We start from the raw sequence: 21,522 nt of genomic DNA, 5'->3' as shown, positions 1-21,522 counted from the left end.
TGCAAAGCACTTTGTGCTGCATTTCATATATGAAAGTTTGTTGTTATTATTATATTACATGGAAAAAAATACAAGCACACTAAAACTTCAAGTAAGATATTTTGTTAAAACAGCAGTTGCTTAATCTCGTCACCTCGGAACCAGATCCATTAGACGTCTGTCTGAAGTCAATTCCTAATTCCTAAAAAGCAATATTAATCCTATATGAACTTTAAAGTATAAACTCACTCTCCACTGAGGCCATTGGACAAACGTAGGAAGAGACCACAGTGCCACAATCTAATTTTTGCCCATTAGATTTGCATAAGACATTTGTTGTGCACACCACACCTTAAGAGAATCAGGCTCATTAAAAGCAGGCCGAATTATCCATTAGCTGTTCCAGTCTGCAGTGGAACCCCTGGATGTACAGAAGATCCACCGTTCTTAGGAAGTGTAACTCACACTGAATCAAGCTAAACACATTGTTTAGACGAGGAGTGAACATGGTGTCACCTGCTGTATCTTTGCCTCACATCTCGAACAGATCTTCAATGAAATATATAAAAATAAGGCTGAATATTAGAAATAGATGAGCTGTTAGTGTTGGGGTTAAATTCCAAACACAGAGTCAAAGCAGACTAGTACAACGTCAAGAATTATGTGCAGTCAAGTATGAATATGAAGACTTCCAGGCTTTTGTGTGCTTAGGCAAGGTGAGCGGAGTGCTCCGTCTTCAGAGGGATTTGACAAACACCAAAGAACCGAAACATAAGACCTTCAAATCAATGTTTTAAACACAAGAGTTGAGATTAAACTGAAACGGCACCATCAAGTCAACCACGTCGCCTTCACAAAAAAAAAAAAAAAAAAAAAAATGCAAAACACTTTCTATGATGTTGTGCTATTCATGATGGATGAGCAATCTGAGCAAAGTTTATTTCCATACTGCGCTGGCATGAAGGGAGACCTGCTGCTGCTTGGAAGTTAGGAAATCAATCTAAAAAAAACGTATCATATGCCTTGGAAAATGTTCGGCTGTAATGTAATACCAAATGCCACGTCTAATATATGATTGCACACAGAACAGAATCTGTAAGCTTTTTTTTTTTTTATTAAAGGGAAGATATTAACAGAGACTGCAGAATCACCGTTGACCATCAATTGTCAGTGTAAGTATTGCACAAATACGGATTCTATCGCAATCCTTTGTGTGAAAACCTGTCGAGCAGTCTTTGATATTGGGCATGAGGATGGTGAATATATTTAGGCAGACAGGAAATGGCCTTGGTCAATAACATGGAAAGCTTATGCATTAGCGCAATGCAGCGGATATCAGGTATCATATCCAAGCCATCAAGACGAGGGAGGTATTGAAAGGTGGAACAACAACAATGTGCTTTGAGTGGCCTTTTATAACATGTTGTAAGTCATCTCCTGTCGGAATGACAGGAGGCGATAAAGGGAAATTTTAATCAACAACGCCTGTATCTCTGTCCAGCTGGGATATTTCAATCAGCAGGCGCGGACGATGAAGGTGCCTGTTGACTAGGAGATACGGAGACCGTCAACATTCATCAGAGCGAGGACGCATTCATAACGCAGGAGTCGACAGATGGCCATCATCTGTCCAGGTGCTGCTCGGAGACCAAGCGAATTATAACCGCCATCACAAATACAAGAGTGCGTCTAATAGAACATGATTACATCGGCAGTTAATTTTGAGACTGGTAAACAGCTTCATACACAGCGGAAGAGAAAACTGTAATCCTACAAATAACTTGTATGAAGCAGATTTAAAAAAAAAAAAAAAAAAAAAAAATGAATAAAACATTTTCAATCATGCATTGTTCTATAATTGCATGTTCACTAGCTTGCAGTCTTCTTCCCTGCCTTTGTTGGCACAGCGTCTTTGCGCGTTACCCCCCCCCCCATTAACTGTGGATGGAAACGCACGCTAAAATGTAATTGTAAATGATTATCTTACTTCTCCAACAGAACTCGGACGTTCTGCTCTGACTTCAGCTCGCTGTAGCAGAAAATAGCCCGTAATGGGTTTGGTTAAAAAAAAACACCTCACAAACCACAGCTCTGCCGCTGCAGAGCACTGCTTTTGATGGGAGAGAAACATTTCTTGTGTCTGCATTTATACCGCGGGGTGATTTCACCTTTCCACAAAATACTTTGACGCAAAACAGAACTACTTCTCAAAAGATGTGTTGCAGGGAAGTAAATGAAGTCACCGGCCCTCAGAGGAGCGAGCGCACATTTATCCACGGCGCAGACACAGAAAAATGTTCGGTCCCTGGTCTATCTGCGAAGACAGCAGAGCAACATCAGTGCTCTCCAGAATGATGAATGAGTCACAGCAGATCACACAAAGCCTGACAATCGTGCTGACATGGAGAAGGCAGATAGCCAGACTAAAAAGAACTGGTGCCTTTATGATGGAACGGCATGTAGGCGGTAAGATCTGGGAGTTCCATTTCAGTTCTCTTGCCATCTTAGCACACCCACCCACAAACCTTCATCAAGCACAGTGAACCCTGGATGGAAAGAAGAGCAGAAGACTTCCACTCACACATCCTCCTACAGTAGGGAAGTTCCTTGGAGCAATAACGCAGAGAGGGGGCAGCGACCCTGCTTTCATGGTAAACCCCTCTAGGAAGGAAACACAAAGTTGTGCGTGGTACAGTAGTGTTGTGTGGGAAGAGGCGAACAGCAAAGCCCCATTAAGAGATCAAGCTTTCACTGCAGACTCCGGGGCCGAGACGGGACACACAAAAGGGCTCGGGGAGACAAATCACCCACTAACATGCTATGCAATGTCTTCCCCCCGGAGAGAATGAATGTCAGGGGGATGGAAGTCAGACCATTTTCTTCTGCAGTGTTTTATGTTCGGGCTCATTTCACAAAAGGACACAATGATGAATGATATATGGTTTAGAGTTTGCCGGATAGCACCAAAGGTGACATGAAATATGCCATTCATTGCAATGTAGTCTGTCTACACAGCGAAGGCTTATTTCAATTAACCAATCAATTGCAATCAATGCTAGTTGGCTCTTCATTTTACCTCTATGAATAATTGACCAGAAATAGTAACATAAAGATGTGCAAGTTAAGAAGCATTTAATAGAATTGCACACAGAAACCCCAACAATATAAAAATGGCTACTATGAGCATAATTAGATTTAAATGTCTTGCTTTGTCTGACAAACAACATATATTCAATTACTAATGATTCAAAGCACAAAAGCACATTTAGACATCTGGGGAACTGGAACTGGAGAATAATTGGCATTTTTGCTTAAAGAATAACTCCATTTACTGATTATCAGAACTTTTGCATATTCATTTCCTATAATCAATCAATCCACTGATTTTTTTTCAGCTTTCGTCAAATCACAGCCTTTGAACAAGGAAAGGGTCCAGCCGATTTGATGATTTCCTGCACGAGTGGACAGTGAATGCATCCAACAAGAAAAAGAAGCAAATCAATCAAATACATCCAGAGTCTGTGCTGATCATGGTCTGTCCCGATCACTTTGGGAAGCTAGTATTGAGGTAATTCTTTAAAAATGTGTAAATATAGGTATCCAACAAACCTCTGCCTTTAATTAAGACAAGGCATTTTCATCTTGTTTGTTGCCTTTTAAGATCATTTAACTGGATTTCTGTGCGTTGTGTTTGTCACGTTTAGCTGCAGCAAAGCCTCCCAGGTGGGCACATTACCGCTGTGACCTTGACTTTGAATGCCAATATCCTGGTGTGAATAACAGATCGTATGGGCTGGTGTACAATTGTTCCGCTGGAATATAAAATATGCAGAAGTGAGCGGAATGCTGAACAGGTTTTCTACTAATTTCTACTCAAGGTGACAGCAAACCAAGAGGCAGTAAAGAATTAACCCCCCCAAAAAAAAATCCATGACAGTAAACCAACTGGTTTGACTACAATAGGCCAAAACATTGTACCGTAAAAGACAAATGTGATCAATAAAAACTAATATTAACCAGTTATTAAGCTTTTAAGATGATTAACTGAGTACTTTGCATGCATGAGTTAAGGTCTGCCAAGTATGCTACTAAAGGTGCTAAGAGTCCACATGTGTATGTTAAATAGTTCTCCACCTTATGGTTTATTAATATGCATATGAAGGCAGGACAATGCAGCGCGCTCTCATTTAGGACACGATGCCGCGGCTCATTTTCTGCGCAATAAATCGGCAGCTTCTCCTCAGCACACCTGAACGGATACGATATGCACTTTCCATTCCTGAAGCTTTTGTGTTTTTCTGCCGTCTGCTCAACCTCGTAGCTCTGAGGAGGTTTAGGTGCGGGGGCTGAATCAAAGGCGGAAAGGATGGATTGATATTCCACTCAGACCACAGGGCTGTTGCTGGAGGCTCGTTTCAAACCTAATGTGAATGGTGCTCTGAAGCCAGGATGCAGTTCCCTATTAAGCGAAAAAAGCACACTGCAGAGCGGATGGGCAGGGCTGCTAAACTTCTGGTTACAGTCTGAAGAAGTTGAACGTCTTCTGATATCTTATCTTTTGATTGGATGCATGAAATTTCAAGAAAAAAAAAAAAGGTTACATTTTTTACACATTCGTTTGTGAAAACAGGGAAAAGATGAACCGAGGCGTTACAATTTTAAGAATTAAACCAATGAGGGGGTAGTATAAGACTAGAGCAGGTGAGGGTGATGAGAAATATCAGGGCAGAGCATGAAATTGAATTGTGATATGAAAAAGAAACCTGCGGCGAACTGGACAAGTATCCTGATGAGTGACTAGCACCCAACACCCCCTACCGTGAAATTACTAAAAAGTTAGCATCAAGTTAATGTAAGACGCCAAAGACCTGAGGAACCAAGAAGTCGTTGCCCTGAAATTCATAATCTGAGCCGAAGCAGAGCTTCAGGCAAAAACAGGTTTTGTTTTTCAGCTTCCTTTTTAAATCGCCATACATAGCCATCAAAATAAATAGGCTTTGGTTATCAGTGCTAAGAGGGAGATGGGTTTGAACCCCACCACTACATTCCCACCACTACAACATTTCATTAATAAAACATGAGTCTCTTCCCCATACAGAATTCTGCCTGAAATAACATTCGGAAATATTGAAAATAGAGCTGCAAGTCATTATTATGCTCATGAGAGGAATCTACAGACTATTTCTCGATTCATCAGTTAAATCGATCGCTCTGTAGAATGAATATCGCAAGTCTCCAGAGCTCAAGGCGACGCCTTAAAATGTCTCGTTTTGTCCAACTAACGATCCAAAAACCTAAAAATATTCTATTTGCTATGAATAAGAGCCAGAAATGTCTTGCTGAAAACTATTACTTGAATGATTAATCTATAATCAAAACAGCTGGTGATTAATTTTATGACAAAGTAATCATTTCATTGACTAATAATTTGAAGCTTAATGGAAAATAAAATATTTCAGAGGATAACACAGACACAATGGCTGCACTCTGCAGTACATGATTTATATACTTTTGTTTAGGGGTCTTAAATAACGTGTTGTGACAGTGTAGATAGCGGGTTATTATAAGGTGAGCTATACAAACTCTGATGCCCATCAGGACAGCTGAGGGAGCACAAGTCGGAGGGACAGAATAGAGAAATTAATAATATGCGTAATGCCAAACAAATAAGCCGTACGAGGATTAAATTCTCACGTCGCAGCGATGGGACTCTGAAGCTGAAGCGATACCACTGCCAGTGAGACGCCTCACCGGCCCGTCTCCGGGAGAGGAAAAGATAGAGCACAAACACACAGCGGTGCCGAGCACAGCCCACACACTCAGACACATTCATACAGACAGCAGACAGAGAGTCAGTGTGAAGAGGCAACAACCAGGAGGCAGCCCTTCATTGGGCTCCAGCAGCATGCGTGCCGTCTAATTTACAGTAGAAGAAGAGGCTCTGCCCTGAGCTAGAGAGTGCTGCTGTTGGCCGGATGTCAGAAAGCAAAGAACGTTTGACTTTGGGGTTCTTCAAGGCAAGGCCTGCAAAGAATTTGCTTCCCTTGTTAAAGTAGGGAGACAAATCAAGATTTAGAGACTTATTAAGATAAACAGCCATTGGATGTGAAACTGTATTGTATCACAACACCTGTATCACACGAGCTAAGGCCCATCTTACAGAGACCTGGCTCCATCATTTTGTTACTTGTGCACTGAATGGGCTACAACTGCATTTTGTTGTGCATCCCTGTGTTGCATAATGACAATAACTTATCCTTGAATCAGCAAAATAGTTGCCTCCTATTAAGCAGCCTAGCTAGTTTTTACACCTTGTGTGCACCGACCACACAAGGTGTAAAAACAGAAATCGTTGACTCATGACACAGTGGTGACAGAATTCTGTGATTTTTTAATTATAGGCTAAATAAGAAAACATTTCCACCATAAAAATTCACCAGAACGTAAGGTGATAAGATTGTAGGATGCTCCTTTTCATTCATTACTTCACTCTCACTAATAATTACTTTGCTTATACCAGCTACGCTGTTTATACTTAATGTATTGCGTGATAACCGAACAGAAGCCCTGCTACTAAAAAATAAATAAAAATACTACTACTAAAGTACAAATTCCTTTAAGTTGTACTTAAGTACAGTTTTTGCATAAATGTACTTACATACCACCACTGAAAAAAGCATAATAGTATCACTGTATTTTATATATCCTTACATAAAAAAACAAGAAGAAGTTTGACTATAAAATAAGCACAACACAGAAATGATTAAAATGACATTTCTTGAAAAAGAATGCATGTGGATTGGTATTGTTATGGCAGCAGCGCTGTTTGTCTCAAAACAGGAGCGCAAGGATGTCATGTCATCCGCAAACTGGGACAAACAGCAGACTATAGACAGAGTAGAACGAACTCAAATGTCCAAAGAACATCTGACGAAAAAACACCTGTTGACCTGAAACACAGGATGTTTGTTCCCTTCTGGAAGACACAGCGAGAGCCGGCAAGCAGAACAAATACAATGAGCCGCTCCACTCGGTGCCTGCCACACATTCACCCGCTTTCTCTCCAGTGAATCAGACCTTTACTGTATAGATGTGCTGCACATCATCGGACATTGCGTAATGTCTTGGAGGCTTTGAAATAAATGAAAAAAAAAAAGGCAAACGGAGGTACACAAACATTAGTCATCGAGCCCATGTTGTGTTTTCTTCCAAGCATCCCAAGGCCTTATACAACCGTCGACATGATTCCCTCTGTGAGTGGGTGCAGCGGAGAGAGAGAGAGAGAGAGAGAGAGAGAGAGAGAGAGAGCGAGAGAGAGAGAGAAGAAAGAGAAGAGAAGGGGGGGAGAGAGAGAGAGAGAGAGAGAGAGAGAGAGAGAGAGAGAGAGAGAGAGAGAGAGAAGAAAGAGAAGAGAGACAGAGAGAGACGGAAGAGAAGAGAGAAAAGAAGGGGGGAGAGAGAGAGAGAGAGAGAGAGAGAAGAAAGAGAAGAGAGACAGAGAGACAGAAGAGAAGAGAGAGAAGAGAAGCGGAGAGAGAGTGAGTGAGTGAGTGAGTGAGTGAGAGAGTGAGAGAGAGAGAGAGAGAGAAGAAAGAGAAGAGAAACAGAGAGAGACAGAAGAGAAGAGAAGAGAAGCGGAGAGAGTGAGTGAGTGAGTGAGTGAGTGAGTGAGTGAGTGAGTGAGTGAGAGAGAGAGAGAGAGAGAGAGAGAGAGAGAGAGAGAGAGAGAGAGAGAGAGAGAGAGAGAGGATGCAGGTGATGAAGTGCAGCTTGCTTTTGAACCTCACAGTAGAGGACTGGTGTACCACCACGGCAGAGGGATGCATTATTTGCAGTGTATTTCTGCTACATGCGACATTTATATTTCCCTGTCGAAGCAGTCCCACATTCTGCTGTTAATTATAACAAATAAGACGCTGTAGGTTTACAGGTCAATAAGGCAGTTGTTTTTTTTTTCTCATTCTCTAGCAAAAAGGTTTATGACAATATTGTGAAGTGATAGAAACACACATCTTCAGTTTGAGCTGATACAGATGGCGGATTCGCCACAAACTAGATCAGGTATCGAGCTCAGATTCAGCACAATACCAGAGCTTGATTGTGTTAAAGCACACACACACACATAAAGGAGACTTTGGAGACCCGAGGTCATGCTTTTCAATCTCAGACAACTGCAAGACTCGACAGCTGACAAGAGGTGCGAGGTCGACGAGCAAGAGGGGAAACCTGCAGACTGACAGGCCCTCCGCTAATGAGACACGCTGGTTTCATCTGGCCTGGTCACTACGAACCTGCAAAAAGCAAGACTCTTGAGATCTGGGTGTAGCAACAAGAGAAGGACCATGAGGGGACATGTGCATGGATTCAAGGTCCGTTAATGACGCCTGAGCCCACTGGAGAGGAAGGCGAGTCAGGTGTGGAGTCTTGTTATTAAAGTCACTCGATAGACTGTCTGGGATCAACACTTCTACACAAGCAACAGACTGAGCTGCAGTGCACGCTCAGCATTTACACTCACATTTTGGATACCAACCTTTCAAAGTACATAGTATATTTACAATAATATTGTTTATAGCAAATTATTTCTGGGACAACATATGGTGCAACTAAAGAAGTCATCGTAACAGATCTAAAGTCAGATCAAGACTTTCCGCTGTTAGCTTAAACTCTCATTCTGCCACCCTGTCATATGTCGGCCTTAGGGCCACACGACAGCCACACGTGACACAGAACACACAACTATTATATTACTGATAAGCCTGAGAGTTTGATGTAGATAACGATAAGCTTCAACCAAACCACAAGCTTGGCGCGGAATGATTAGGACTCTATCAGGGAACACACAATCAGAAAATTGAAATCGCAAAAAATGTCCGGATATGATTAGCAAAGAACCTAAAAGGTAGGTCGCAATTCAATTATATTAGATACACTATTCACCTCTAGAGGGGAAACCAGTTTGGTCACCGATGCCCTGTGACAAATAAGAAAAGAGGCTCATGTCAGACAGGTCACGGCCCGCAGCATGCATCAGACATAGTGACGCGACAACACTCGTAACAAACACACAAACTCACGAGGACATGAGTGCTCAGCCACTAAATGGAAAAACAATATCTTAATACAATCAATCAATTATTGAATAAAAGTCAACCACAAGAGACACAAAAAGAGGACTAATAAAAAAAAAAAAGTAAAAGAAAAATACAATACATTTACCACAAAAGAAAGGGCAGTATTAAATGTCATTCAAAAGCTTCCCAACAGAAGACTTGCTGAATTGCTCTGTGGAGCATCTTGGCATCTTTAACCAGTCACTCAAAACACATTCTAGACAATGTGCCTGTCGAGTCCATAGGCAGCAGTCAAGACAGAGGTGTTTGACTACTCTGTCCCACTTTTAGAAGATATTCTTTTGATGAAGCGGCAGCAGCAAAGTAGCTCTCAGTAGAGTTTACCAAACAAAATGGGCACTCAGCAAAAACGCACATCAGCGATTCAGCGTGATTTGATTATTTTGTATTCAGTACATACTCTAAACCTTTATCTCAGCCGCCGTGATTAGGTTCAAGCTCCATGAAAACACTGTAGTCCTACAGAAGTCTCCAGATAACTACTTTTCAGGTCTCTATCCAAATTCAATCTCAGCTCAAAACGGTATTTGAAGATGAGATCTGCTCTCAGGTAAGCTGAAGTCATTCTCTCCTATCTGGACTCCTGGGAGGAGGCGTGTTATGGTCTAGTCTCAACTCCAGACACCGGTTTCATTAGGGGAAGCTTTACTCAGCTTCGGCCTAATTTCTATAGAAATATGATAAATGAGCGAGGGATATTAGATATTCTGTAAAGAGCAAGGATAAATTAATACCATCTAATTTCCTTTTGTAATTTTAAAGTTATCAATTGTGACTTTATTAAATATGAGTTACAGTTAATTACTGTATGCTCTCTGCAAATGTTAGGCTTATTCAAACACTCTGACGAAGGTTTCATTTTCAAAAAGTTAAAAGTAACTAATCCAATTTAAAATGTTACATATACAGTGCTGAAAGTATTCCCCCCCCTTAATGTTTTTCCTATTTTGTTACTTCACAACCTGGAATTCAAGTAGATCGTATTTGAATGTTATGCTGTAGATTTACACAAAAATAGTCAAAATCGGTGAAATGGCAAAAAAAATGAAATGAAATAAAGTCCACCTGTGTGCAATCTAAGTATCCCATGATCTGTCACATAATCAAATGGAGCACAATTAAATCCATTTTTACAAAATGGACAGAATATGACACTAAAACAAACTTGTCAAGAGAGGAGATTAAACAGAGATCAAAAAGCTACTGTGGAAAATTAAAAATGTCTAAATAAAAACGAATCACACAAAGAAAAAAGTGAACAATGACATGCATTTCATTTTAACATGTGCATTTACTGCGTCATAATTAAATGAAAAGCACATGTTTAAAAGGGCAATTATTTAGCTTCCAACCACTAAAACGGCTGGCAGTCAATGAAGAATGTAACTCAGTGGTATTTGATGTAAATGTGGTTTTGCCAATTCTTGTCACAATGAAGAACAATTCATTCAGCTATTGAAGAAAAACAAATGCAAATACAATTGTGTGTTATTTACTAATCTGCATGCATACTTTTTTCCATTTAATTATGACACAAATGAATACATTAAAAAGCAAATATAGAAAAATGTGTCGTGTATTTCACATTATTTATCTGTTTTATTTGCTTTGATTTTGGCATTTAAAATGCATCATGATTTTCAGCAGGTGGTGTACACATTAAGGGTACGCACTGCGAGTGAGGGTCACATCAGATAAAAACCACCAATAAAGACAAAGCATCCATTATTGAAACATAGGTACAAAAGTAAATATGCAAAAAGACATTAACTGTCGAACAGACAGCACCAACTGAGTGCCATCAAATGCAGAATTATTATAAACACAAAATGTATTTTGCCAGCCAACTCCATTCAACCTCAACAAAAGGGAAATTCCAAAATGTGTTATCGGGTTGTCCTAATGTAGAATTTCTGTCGTACAAAAAAGGGGTCTTTGTTAGATAATTGGACAAGTGGAGGAAGCATCAAGAATAAATGGTCCCAATTGGTGGGAAATGGCGGCATGCATGTGTGTGTAAGTGTCTGAGCTGAAAAACAGCAGCCCAGCCAAAGACAAAAGCCATCATACAACTCCGGTCTGTGACTGAAATATTCCTAAAAAAAAAGGACTTTCTGGTTGCTATGCCATGAAGTGGAGGGCTGTGCTACTATGAATTAATACGCCAGATTCCAGTTTCCCCTCTTCTAATGTCCCATACAACAGAGATATGACTGTATGGGGAGCAGATGGCAGCTGTACAACACAATAGAGCAGTCAGAAACCAGACAGAGTTCCGGTGACTTAATTCCAAGAGTATCTTCATCAACATCCCCCTCTGAGGGTGGGAGTCAATCTTTTTATACAAGTACAAGCAGGCAGCCCAGGGTTAGACCAGAGGTAACCCAACTATTCATACTAAGAATTTTACAAAGTGCAAAAACACGAGGATATCGGTGTTGGCAGAGGAAGACATGCGACCGCAACACAAGAAATGTTCCCCTCTTCAAATACTTTGATCATCTGCGAGTGTGCAGTGCCAAGATTCCCAACTGATCTTGGCCCGACCAAAAACATCAAATTAATTGTGCTCCGACCTCCCACAGGCCTGGTATTAGGGCACAAGTGCAGGCCTTTGAGGAAGGCTTAACAGCTATTCAGAGGATAAAAGCTCTGCTGTCCTCAGCCTGTGAACAGCACAGTATGACAACATGAGCCGTGGTCATTTATTTTTTTACTAGATGGAAAATGCAAAAAAAAATAAAAAATACGATCGGAAGCAAAATAGTCCAGAGAAAGTGAATTAACATAAAAAAAGAGCTTTATTCCTATGCAATTTTTTCCACATTAACTTATGAATACGTTATGTTGTATTCACACAGATAGAAACAAAGATATAGGAGGAGGCAATCACTGACAACTGGCTCAAGAAATGTGTTTGACCAATCAAAGACAGCCATTACAGCAAACAGCACCATGACAGTTTATGGGCTATTAGAGGTATTAGCAACAAAGCAGTGACTTTTTGACAGCCAAGGACAAGACATTTGGAAACTGGGTCCTCCAGCTAGTTCCTAAAGGAAGACTCTGTGACTAAATCTCTCAATGGCTCCTCAACTGAGACATTACTGAATCACAAAATTAAGTTGTAGATGAGATAGTGGCATAGTGATATCTTTGTGTGTTTTAACTTGGTCACATCTGTGAAATAAATGGAAAGTGAAAAGGATGTCTTTGTTGACGTTACCTTCCGTGATGCATGAATGTCAAAGAAAGGTTTATTTCGGACACTGAAGGGCTCCTTGGTTTTGTCAATCTGTCCAGTCTTCATCTTTTCCATCCGGGGTGAAATGATCTCCTTTTCTATGCATAACAGCCGAATATTGAAATCACACTGGCCGACAGGCTGTCCCTGAAACACAAAGAACAAACTCAGTCATCACTTAATGCAACCTGGAAACTCATCTAGACACACATGCATGAAAACTATGTGTAGTCTTTGCTATAAAAGATAAAGAAATGTCATCTTTTCAATATAAATACAGTATAGTCTTTATTTAGACTGCGCTGTGCACCGCCTCCGATATTACATTATAGCATACATCTAACATACATACTGAATCACTTTTGGAGAAATGATTTACAGATTAATGAGCAGTCAATTCACTGCCATGGAAACACTGTTTATCTAAAAGAAAACTATTGTGAGTCATAACAAGACAGCTATTTTAAAAAGTGGACAAATAGACCTCTCCACCAACTCTAAGTTATATTTAATGCAGCTTTTTGTTGGAATCCGTTTTATTCCTGACATTTGGGAACAGCGATGAAAATGAAAAGACGAGTTGCTCGACAGAAAATAAAAATTAAAAAACTATTGTGATTTAAAAAAAAAGTAAAAATGCCCAAAGCTCTCTGGTTCTAGCTTCTCAAAATGTGAGTGTTTCTGGTTCCTTTGTCCTTCTTTAGGATACATTTTTGATGAACTAGTGAATATGTCAAATTTGGAAAATTATGGGCATTTACAATTTTGTGCTATTTATGGAGCAAAGGACAAATTAATTAGTCAATAAAGAAAAAATAAAATGTTGCTATACAACCTTGGCACGCACAATAACATCCTCATATAATCAATATATAACCAAGTTTCTTCATACAGCTCGTATCTATAGCTACACCATAGGTGAGCCGTGTGCAGGTGCCTCCAGTAAGCCAACAGGACCGTGACATCAGTTGAGCTCATGAGACGGTCAACACCGAAAGTACTCAGCGCAGCGAAAGCGTTTCTTCCTCCTATCATTGGCCAGCCACACACAGTTGTTCTCAAAAGATAAGAACAGCGACCTGAGCCGCCAGACAGACAGACAGACAATACACACACTACTTGAGTTTCTGCTTCTTGTTATCAATAAACAAACCTGGCTGGAAAATTAGAACAGCCAAGTAACAAATTTAACAAGCATAACTGTACGGTCACCACCACATATCTCTGTTGGTCAATTGACAAAGGGATTAAAACACATTGACTCACTTTTATCAGTACAAAAAAAGAAACGTAGAAGTAGATATAAATATTGCCAGATGGAGACGGACTAAATGTATGACAACAATCTGACATTTCATATTTCTCACAAGTTATCGGAAAGGAAAAGAGGGAGCTCAAACTCAACAACCAAGCTGCCATTTGTTTGGCTGCCAGGAGACAAATTGATGAGAGGCAAACGCTCTCTACGTCACCAGGCCATGATGTACAGAAAAGCCTATTTTAAAATGTGTTCCGCATATCTACAAATGCTTTGTAGCATTTCAAATCATTCTCCTAAACTGGATGTTTTCTTGATGACTTTAAAAAGGAAACTCTTTGCCCCTTTGATTAAAATATATATATATATATATATATATATATATATATATATATATATATATATATATATATATATAAAAAAGGTATTTTACAGTTAAGTATGATATATGATTACAAAAGGAAGCATTATATTTGCTAACTGGAAAGCAGAATGGCTACAGGATGCTTTTCTTTGGAGTTCCTCAGGGATCAATCTTAAGACCCTTAATTTCTAATTCTCATCTATCTAAATGATCTTTATATTTTGTATTTATTCATTTTTGTCAGCTAGCTCCTCCTCATACTATTTATTTAGTTACCCCTACATGTTTTACTTGCTGTATAAATGCTTTTACATGTAATGGTCACTGTAAGATGTGGTTACAATGAGTCGTTATTTTCATACCAGATTTATCTCCCAATTATTCTTTTGATTAGACAGACAAAGCATCACATATGAGAAGCTCAAACCAGCAAATTATTTGGATTTTGTTGAAAGTTTGCGATAGAAATAATTATGAAAATGGACAAACCAATTATGGACTAACTGTTGCAGCTCTATTGTAAACCTTTCTTCAAAGCTGTGCGTTTAACACTAGGAAGGGATACCAGACAAACATTTGGCTTCTTAGATTTTTCTGTCTACATTTGCAATTTTACCCTTTTAAAAATGAAAAAATAGAGAGTGAAACATTTACACCTTTATTGTGCCTACACAAGTGGGTTAAGGATCAATATTTCCTGATCTATATCGAGAGGCACTGAGCAAGAAGGTGTGACTTGGGGGGATTTGTATTCTGCTCGGTTACCGTTTGGTAAATGCCACTTCTTTTCTCAAGAGCCTTCTATGGGAATATTGGACCACAGGGGGAGGGAAACGATTCCTTTTCAACGGGGATGAGGAGGTGGACGACCAATGATTAGTTAAGATTAGATACAATTACTAAACTGTACCGTCTCGTGAGTCACACAGATATTACACAAAGCAGTAAAAAAAAAAAAAAAAGATCAGAGCAGTCTTATGTAAGCAAGTACAATGTCGAGCCTTCTAAATGACAAAACATCTTCAACCAACTGCTTTTCATATATAACCACGGAAAACACGACTGTGCCTGCTGTGTGTAAAAAAAACAAGCCATTACGATTTCAAAGACGGTGTCAAGGGGGAGAATTGTGTTGCTTATGAAAAGATTTTACTCCATTTTTAATTACATGTCTTTAAAATACAGACACAATAAAAAAAATGTAGCAAGAGAATTAAATTAAAATCAAAATTGTGAAATAAGACGATTCACTCAAACATTTTAACACACATTAACTCCAAGTATCCTTCATATAAAGTAAAAAGTCTTATAACAGCATTTTGAAAAATAAGTAACCATTTGGATAATTAAAAAAACAAAACGCCAAATATGTGAGGTCTAGTTTCAGATTCTCAAATCAAACGGTTTGTGGCTTTTGGGTTTTCTCTAATTTATATTACTATATATTGAATGGCCTGAATACAAATAAAACAACTTCAAGACGTCAGCTTGGGCTCTAAAGAAGGGTGAAGAGCCATTTTCACTATTTTCTGGACTGAACAATTTGTTTAAGAGCAAGTAAAATTAAGTATTAAATCCACTTAAGGATTTTATGGTCTAAAACAGTTAAAGGTAGAAAAGATATTGGACTAGCAATTATCAGGTGGCCTGATACGACTCCTTTGGGATGCCCACGTTGCTAAGACATTAGCCATAACGACATGATAATCGAGCAGTATGTCATGACTGTGTCTGTTTCAGAGTCGCCCCGACTCGCTCAATGCAGTCACAGCTCTATAATGACTACAAATAAGGTCAAAGGCAAATTAAAAGTTTGAGAAAGTCTCAATTAGGCATCACTGAGGACTTGTTTTTCTTTTTCAGTGTGAAATGAAAAAAAAAAAAAAATAATCACATTATATTCTACTGGAGCAACAGCTGGTATCATGTCCCACACATTCTGCACCGTCTGTCAGCCGTGTCATCGGGACAGAACAAGATGTAAGTGTGGATGATTCAAGGCATGTGCTGTCCACGCCTGTTCAACAGTAAAAATACAGACGATGAGAATCTTGTTAATCCAACATTTCCGTGAATAAAGACCGATCATATCAGTGGAATCACCTCGCGGTCGTTTTGCTGTGGCACCAGAAGGTAATACGTCTCGATGGCTGCCATTTACTTGTTTGTGCTGCTACACTTTGACTTAATGTCACCACTGTGGGTTTGAGCTACACCAGAGACGGAGCACACTGCACCATTTTTGACGAGCAACAGCGTTGGCTTTGTATGCAGGAACTGATACTAATCTCTAAAGAAATGCCTTGATCTGCTCCGATGCCGATAGTGCAGCTCGCCGGAGGACACCGCCGCCTATATTGCCTCCAATTAATACATATGCATTGTAAAGCTCACATTTCCAAGTCAGTCTATTTATACAATCCTCTACAGTTGAAACGTAATTAATTAAATAATTCTCAGAATAAACTTGTCACGTGGGAAAATGTGCTGCTTGTCTTTGTCTTATGTGATAGTAAACTTAATATCTTTATATTCTAACAATGTCGAGAAGGAAAGTTGTCATAAAAAAAATTGTGGAAGACATTTTCCACTCTTTTTTTTTAAAGAAACTAATCTGCAGATTAGTATATTATGAATACAATCATGAGTTTCACCCCTAAGAATGTTTTTCTCAACATACAGTTATGAGTTTACACACGTTATTTTAAAGATTCTTAAAATAGTAAATATTATGGAACATGAATCAACAGATGCATTCACCATAAATGGAAAGAGTCAAAAAATTGGATTCAATGCCCAACCAGGAACGATTCAGTGCATTACTTACATAAACCCCTATAATGGGTAAATTGAACTGTGAGCATAGAGAATCTATATACAGATACTGTAGTTATTCAATGTTATAAACCAGAGAGCAGCAGAATCTGGAATAAAGCCTTCTTCAGCGTGAGGCTCTAGAGGCTGATGGATGCCCTCAAGAATACGGCAAAATAACACGTTAAAAAGAGAAATCTGACAGTGTTGGGAATAGCGTTAAAAGCTGTGCGACTGTCTGGGATGATTTGGAATAAATTACATTATACGACGCTGACAAAATCAGCGCTGGGACCACTCAACAGAAGCTTAATGTGCAGCTTCCCGTGGGATATATATTATTTTTTACAAAAAGGCTTTTAGGCTGTTTTGGCCTGAAACTGTTTATAACCACACACTGCATCTATTTGCGTCATAGCATCCAAGCCAATGCACATGCAGTATCTTTAGGCAGATACAAATATACGTGTATATATATAAATATATATTTCTTCATATTATATTTCTTTGGTATTGCTAGTATGCTGGAAAGGTATACGCCATTCGAACTATGACTTCCTCTCCATGTTTCTTATGAATGTCCATCCTCTATGTTTCATTGTTCTTGGTGTTGAGCAGTCTGAACACAGCAGCCTTTTCCAGATCTAAATCTCAACTAACGTGAGCAGGTTTAAACCAGACCTTGCCCACAGGAGAGCCTCCATCTTTCTCATCGGACTTGACTTGTGTACAAATGTAGACTGGTAATTTATATCGACAGTCCATGTAGTCCCTGGAGCCTTTTTTTTTTCGGCTCCTTTACGAGTCACTTACTTAAATAGGTAGATGGGCTTACCTCTCAGTCTCACAATGAGTTAAAAAAAAGAGTATAGGAAATGTAATTTACACACAGTAATGAGCTGTCAGATCACTGTGTTCAAACATAGTGGCGAGATAATTTGCAGAAAAAGAGAAGCACTTCTTTTCAGAACTGAATTTTAAATACTTGACTATTTTCTATGTCAAACACTGAATATGTTTCAAATAAAAAACAATAAAACGGACCATTCTTTGGGTGAGCTGTGCTAAATAAAAAGGCACGAGCAACCAGTAGGCAGGGGCTGATAAGGAAGCACATTAGTATTGTATAGATAATGCAGGGCACACCACTCACAGTGTTGCATTTTCAGGCAATTAAGGTTATCAAATAGAGAGCATTAATGCCCCCCTCAGCTACATTTTAGTACAATTATCCACATAATAACCACCTTCTTTCCGTAATTAATCTTCACATGTCACACCACATGCTCAACATGAAAGACTCATGTAGATAATCACAGGTAAAGGTAGGATGAAAGACCCAGAGTAAGAAGGATGTGTTGCAATTTACGAGCAAATTAAAACCAACCTTTACGTTTCCTGTAAAGCCACTGTTAGACACTGGTGGTGTTCGCTGGCTAGAGAGCAATAATATGTTGACCGGTCAACTCGTACCTTTTCTTATCTGCAGTGCGTCATAAGAGCGATGCAGCTGTCGGTTTCAAAAGGAATGATGCAGCCCGCGGACTATTCTTAGGGTGGAAAAGCCCCGCAGAGCTACAGACTGTACCTGCAGACAAACTTCTCAAGTGGAAGTAAATGGGGCTGAAATCAGTAAAGCACTCCACACCTCCAAAGATAAAGTTCCTTTTGGGGATTTTCTTTTTCTTTTTTTTTTAATAAGCGTTTCTGCTCGGCTGTTAATGTGATTGACACAATTCTCCTGTCGAACTGCGCAACTACGGTGACATTTATTTTGGCAACGTAAAACACAACGAGGTCAATCAAAGTGTCAAGACATTGACGTCGATGTCGAATGAAAACCTCCACAGTTTTATTTCTAGATAATAGCCTTCTACAGTAATGTCAAAATTAATGACATATATGTAATAGTTGTTGTGCTTTCATCACATCTTGTCAGTTCGCCCACAGTGGGGGAGCTGACAGGGACTGACGAGCTGCAACAACTTTCCAGAAAGAGGGAGAAAAAAAAGAGGTTTTTTTATACTTTGCAGCAGGAGCAGAAATAGATTCCCTCCATGTCTCACGGTAATAGTCAGGTTCAGTCAGGTATATGGTCGCAGAGGTACTCTACACATCACTACTCTCGACATAATAACACTGATTTATGACCAGGAATATCAACGGCTCCGACATGAACTGCACAGTATATGCTGACGCTCATTCATCCACGGAGCAAAGTAAACTCTGACCCTTCACTCGCGGCTAAATCACCAATCGCGGCGAGAGAACACACACCTCTCATCGCGCTCTAATGGAAAGAATCCCAGGGCTGTGCCGTGTGTGACTTTGCGAACGAGTGAGGTGTCACGTAGGGCCATGGGCCTCGCAGGTGGCGTGTTCTCCCTCCTGCTGCATTTCCATCCTTCGGTCTCAGGATGGAGCCTCGGCGCCAAGGAGCAGCCCACCACAGATAACGGAGAAGGCTAATAGTGGTCGGCTGGGATCAATACAACAGCGCTGTACTGGTGGGGTTGGGGGGTGGGGGGTGTCAGCCATGTGGAGTTGCTAACCTCTGCACCATCTTACAAAGACGTTCCCCTCGCCGCTGGAGCCTTTATTGAGCCGCTTGCTTGTCTGATCCTCCTGATCAATGGAGGAAGAAAAAAAAAAAAAGAGGAGGCAACAGCCAAACATGATGGCAGGAGTAACCCCCCCCCCCCCCCCTCCTCCTCCGCCTCATCCGGAGGTATTCATCAAGTTTTCAGAAGTAAGACAGCTGAGGCTTGCTAAGAGCAAACCGGCGGCTCATTTGTCTCCTTGTCTGCCTGCTTGCCATTAGCATTACGCAGATCGGTTGAAGGCATGAATTCATTTACCGTTTGTAAAAGTGTTAGCAATTAACAGCCTTTTAATGTTGACCTGAGGCGGCTCTCAAGAAAAATGGCCGAGTCAAAATAACGGATACGGTGGAAACATCTTGTAGATATTACATCTGTCCGGTTCCAATTGATCATTTTAAGATTTAAGATGATTATTATTAAAAAAATATATACATATTTTTTATTATTTATCATGCAGATTACCATCAAATTGAAATTTGTATATTTTTTTTTACATAAATATAAAGTATTTAAACCGAGAACTTCACTTTTACTGAATAATATGACTATATAAAAAAGGTAGCTGTGGAACCGTTTTGCTGCTGCAGCACATTGGCTTGTTTTTAAATTGAGAAGAAATGAACATTGTTGTCCCGTCTATCACGACCCAGAGTCAGGGCTACAGCAGCCTGTCACAGGAATAAAGTAAAGAACCGTTTCCCCTCGATGTGCTGTCATGTATGAAACACCCAAAATGAACACTGTAAACCGACTACTTGACTACGATAAGCAAAATATTTGAACAGCATTTGTAAAGGAATGCTTCTGTGCCGGGTTTTTTTTTTTTTTTTTTTTGACATACAAGCGGTTCTTCACCGTAATCAGTACAGGCAGTTTACACAGCAACAGGAAAAACATCCTATTACACATAAAAGCCAATTATGTACAGAAGGCACCAGGAGAATTACTGCTGCCCAGCTATAATGCCTGTAATGGACTGAGGATCAGGTTCACTTGAGCCCAATACAGTGACTCTGACAAAGTTTGGATTAATATTGAACAACATTTTAGTTCTCATCAAAAGTCAATGGAGCTCAGCAAAACCAATTTTAGTGGTGAAAGCACAAAGACCTCGCTTATAGAGAAGTATTGAGTGTGGGTGAGACGTGTTGGGCCCCAGTGTGGTGCCTCGGGTAAAGCTTCAGTAAAGCTCAGTGCGTGACAAGGTGTGGGGGGGGGGGGGGGGGTCAAGCAGAGTCATGTGCTTCCCTGCAACACGGCTCTGCTGCCTGCTATAGAGCCATGAAGGAACCCAACGGGGAATTAGATTATTCAGACTTCAGGATAAGCAAAGCACATCAAAGCCTTCTCCTGACGAACAGCTCGCACCTTGCGCCGGTTATGTATTCCACCAAACTGTTGATAGACCACCACCGCAAAAAAAAACAAAACCTCTGTCTGCTGAACTAGACCCTTGTTAAGAGTAGATTAAAAGGAGAGGGCAGAAGAAGCTGCTGATAGAGCACGCATGCGTCCAATGTTCTGTTTGTCTATTACGTCTGACCTCTTCTAATCTCTCAGGTTTTTCCTCAGGAGCGACGGGTCAAAAGAAAGGCAACGCGCTCTTAAACGGCCGGGAGGTGGGGGGGGGGGGGGGGGGGGGGGGCTACTCACGTTGAATTTGATGATGTCGTATATCAAATAGCGCGGGACGGGCTGACCGTTCACCTTGTCGATGATCATCTCCTGCAGAGATAAAGACAAGAGAAACACATTGTTGTCATTGAGGCAAGTATACACGACTGAGAGGAGAAGATGTAGAAAATGTACAGAAAGATGTGGTTCCTCTGTAGAAGTAGTTATGGAGAATGAAAAACAGTGCTCTCAAGAGGACGCATGTTCAGAGAGGGAGATGCCTGCAGCGATGAGGGGGATAGCAAGGAATTGGGGAGGTGGGTGTGTGCCGTGTGAGGATGTGTATGTTTATGTGTGTATGTGTGTTGTGTGTGTGTGTGTGTGTGTGTGTGTGTGTGTGTGTGTGTGTGGTCTCGTAAAGAAGGACACGAAGCAGAAATAGCATCGCACATCTATTATGCAAGGCTCTCGAGTTGAAAGTCAGGTGCAGCGGTGGTGCAGGACACCCAGCA

The 21,522-nt window shown here is 40.2% G+C and overlaps 1 protein-coding gene across 1 annotated transcript in view; it reads right to left on the bottom strand.

Annotated features, from left to right (window-relative positions):
- rngtt (RNA guanylyltransferase and 5'-phosphatase) overlaps positions 1 to 21,522 on the bottom strand; it is a 71,247-nt gene that overhangs the window by 25,029 nt on the left and 24,696 nt on the right. The window contains exons 10-11 of the mRNA XM_068708346.1: positions 21,050 to 21,121; positions 12,340 to 12,504 (exon numbers count right to left, since the gene is read on the bottom strand). Coding sequence (XP_068564447.1) covers positions 12,340 to 12,504; positions 21,050 to 21,121 — 237 coding nt within the window. The remainder of the gene's footprint in view (positions 1 to 12,339; positions 12,505 to 21,049; positions 21,122 to 21,522) is intronic.

This window comes from Cebidichthys violaceus, unplaced genomic scaffold (genome assembly GCF_023349555.1).
Source record: "Cebidichthys violaceus isolate CVI_PGR_0920_01 unplaced genomic scaffold, fCebVio1.0.p SCAF_14, whole genome shotgun sequence".
In the NCBI taxonomy this organism is placed as follows: domain Eukaryota; kingdom Metazoa; phylum Chordata; class Actinopteri; order Perciformes; family Stichaeidae; genus Cebidichthys; species Cebidichthys violaceus.
This window is presented reverse-complemented; position numbering and strand designations above follow the sequence as displayed.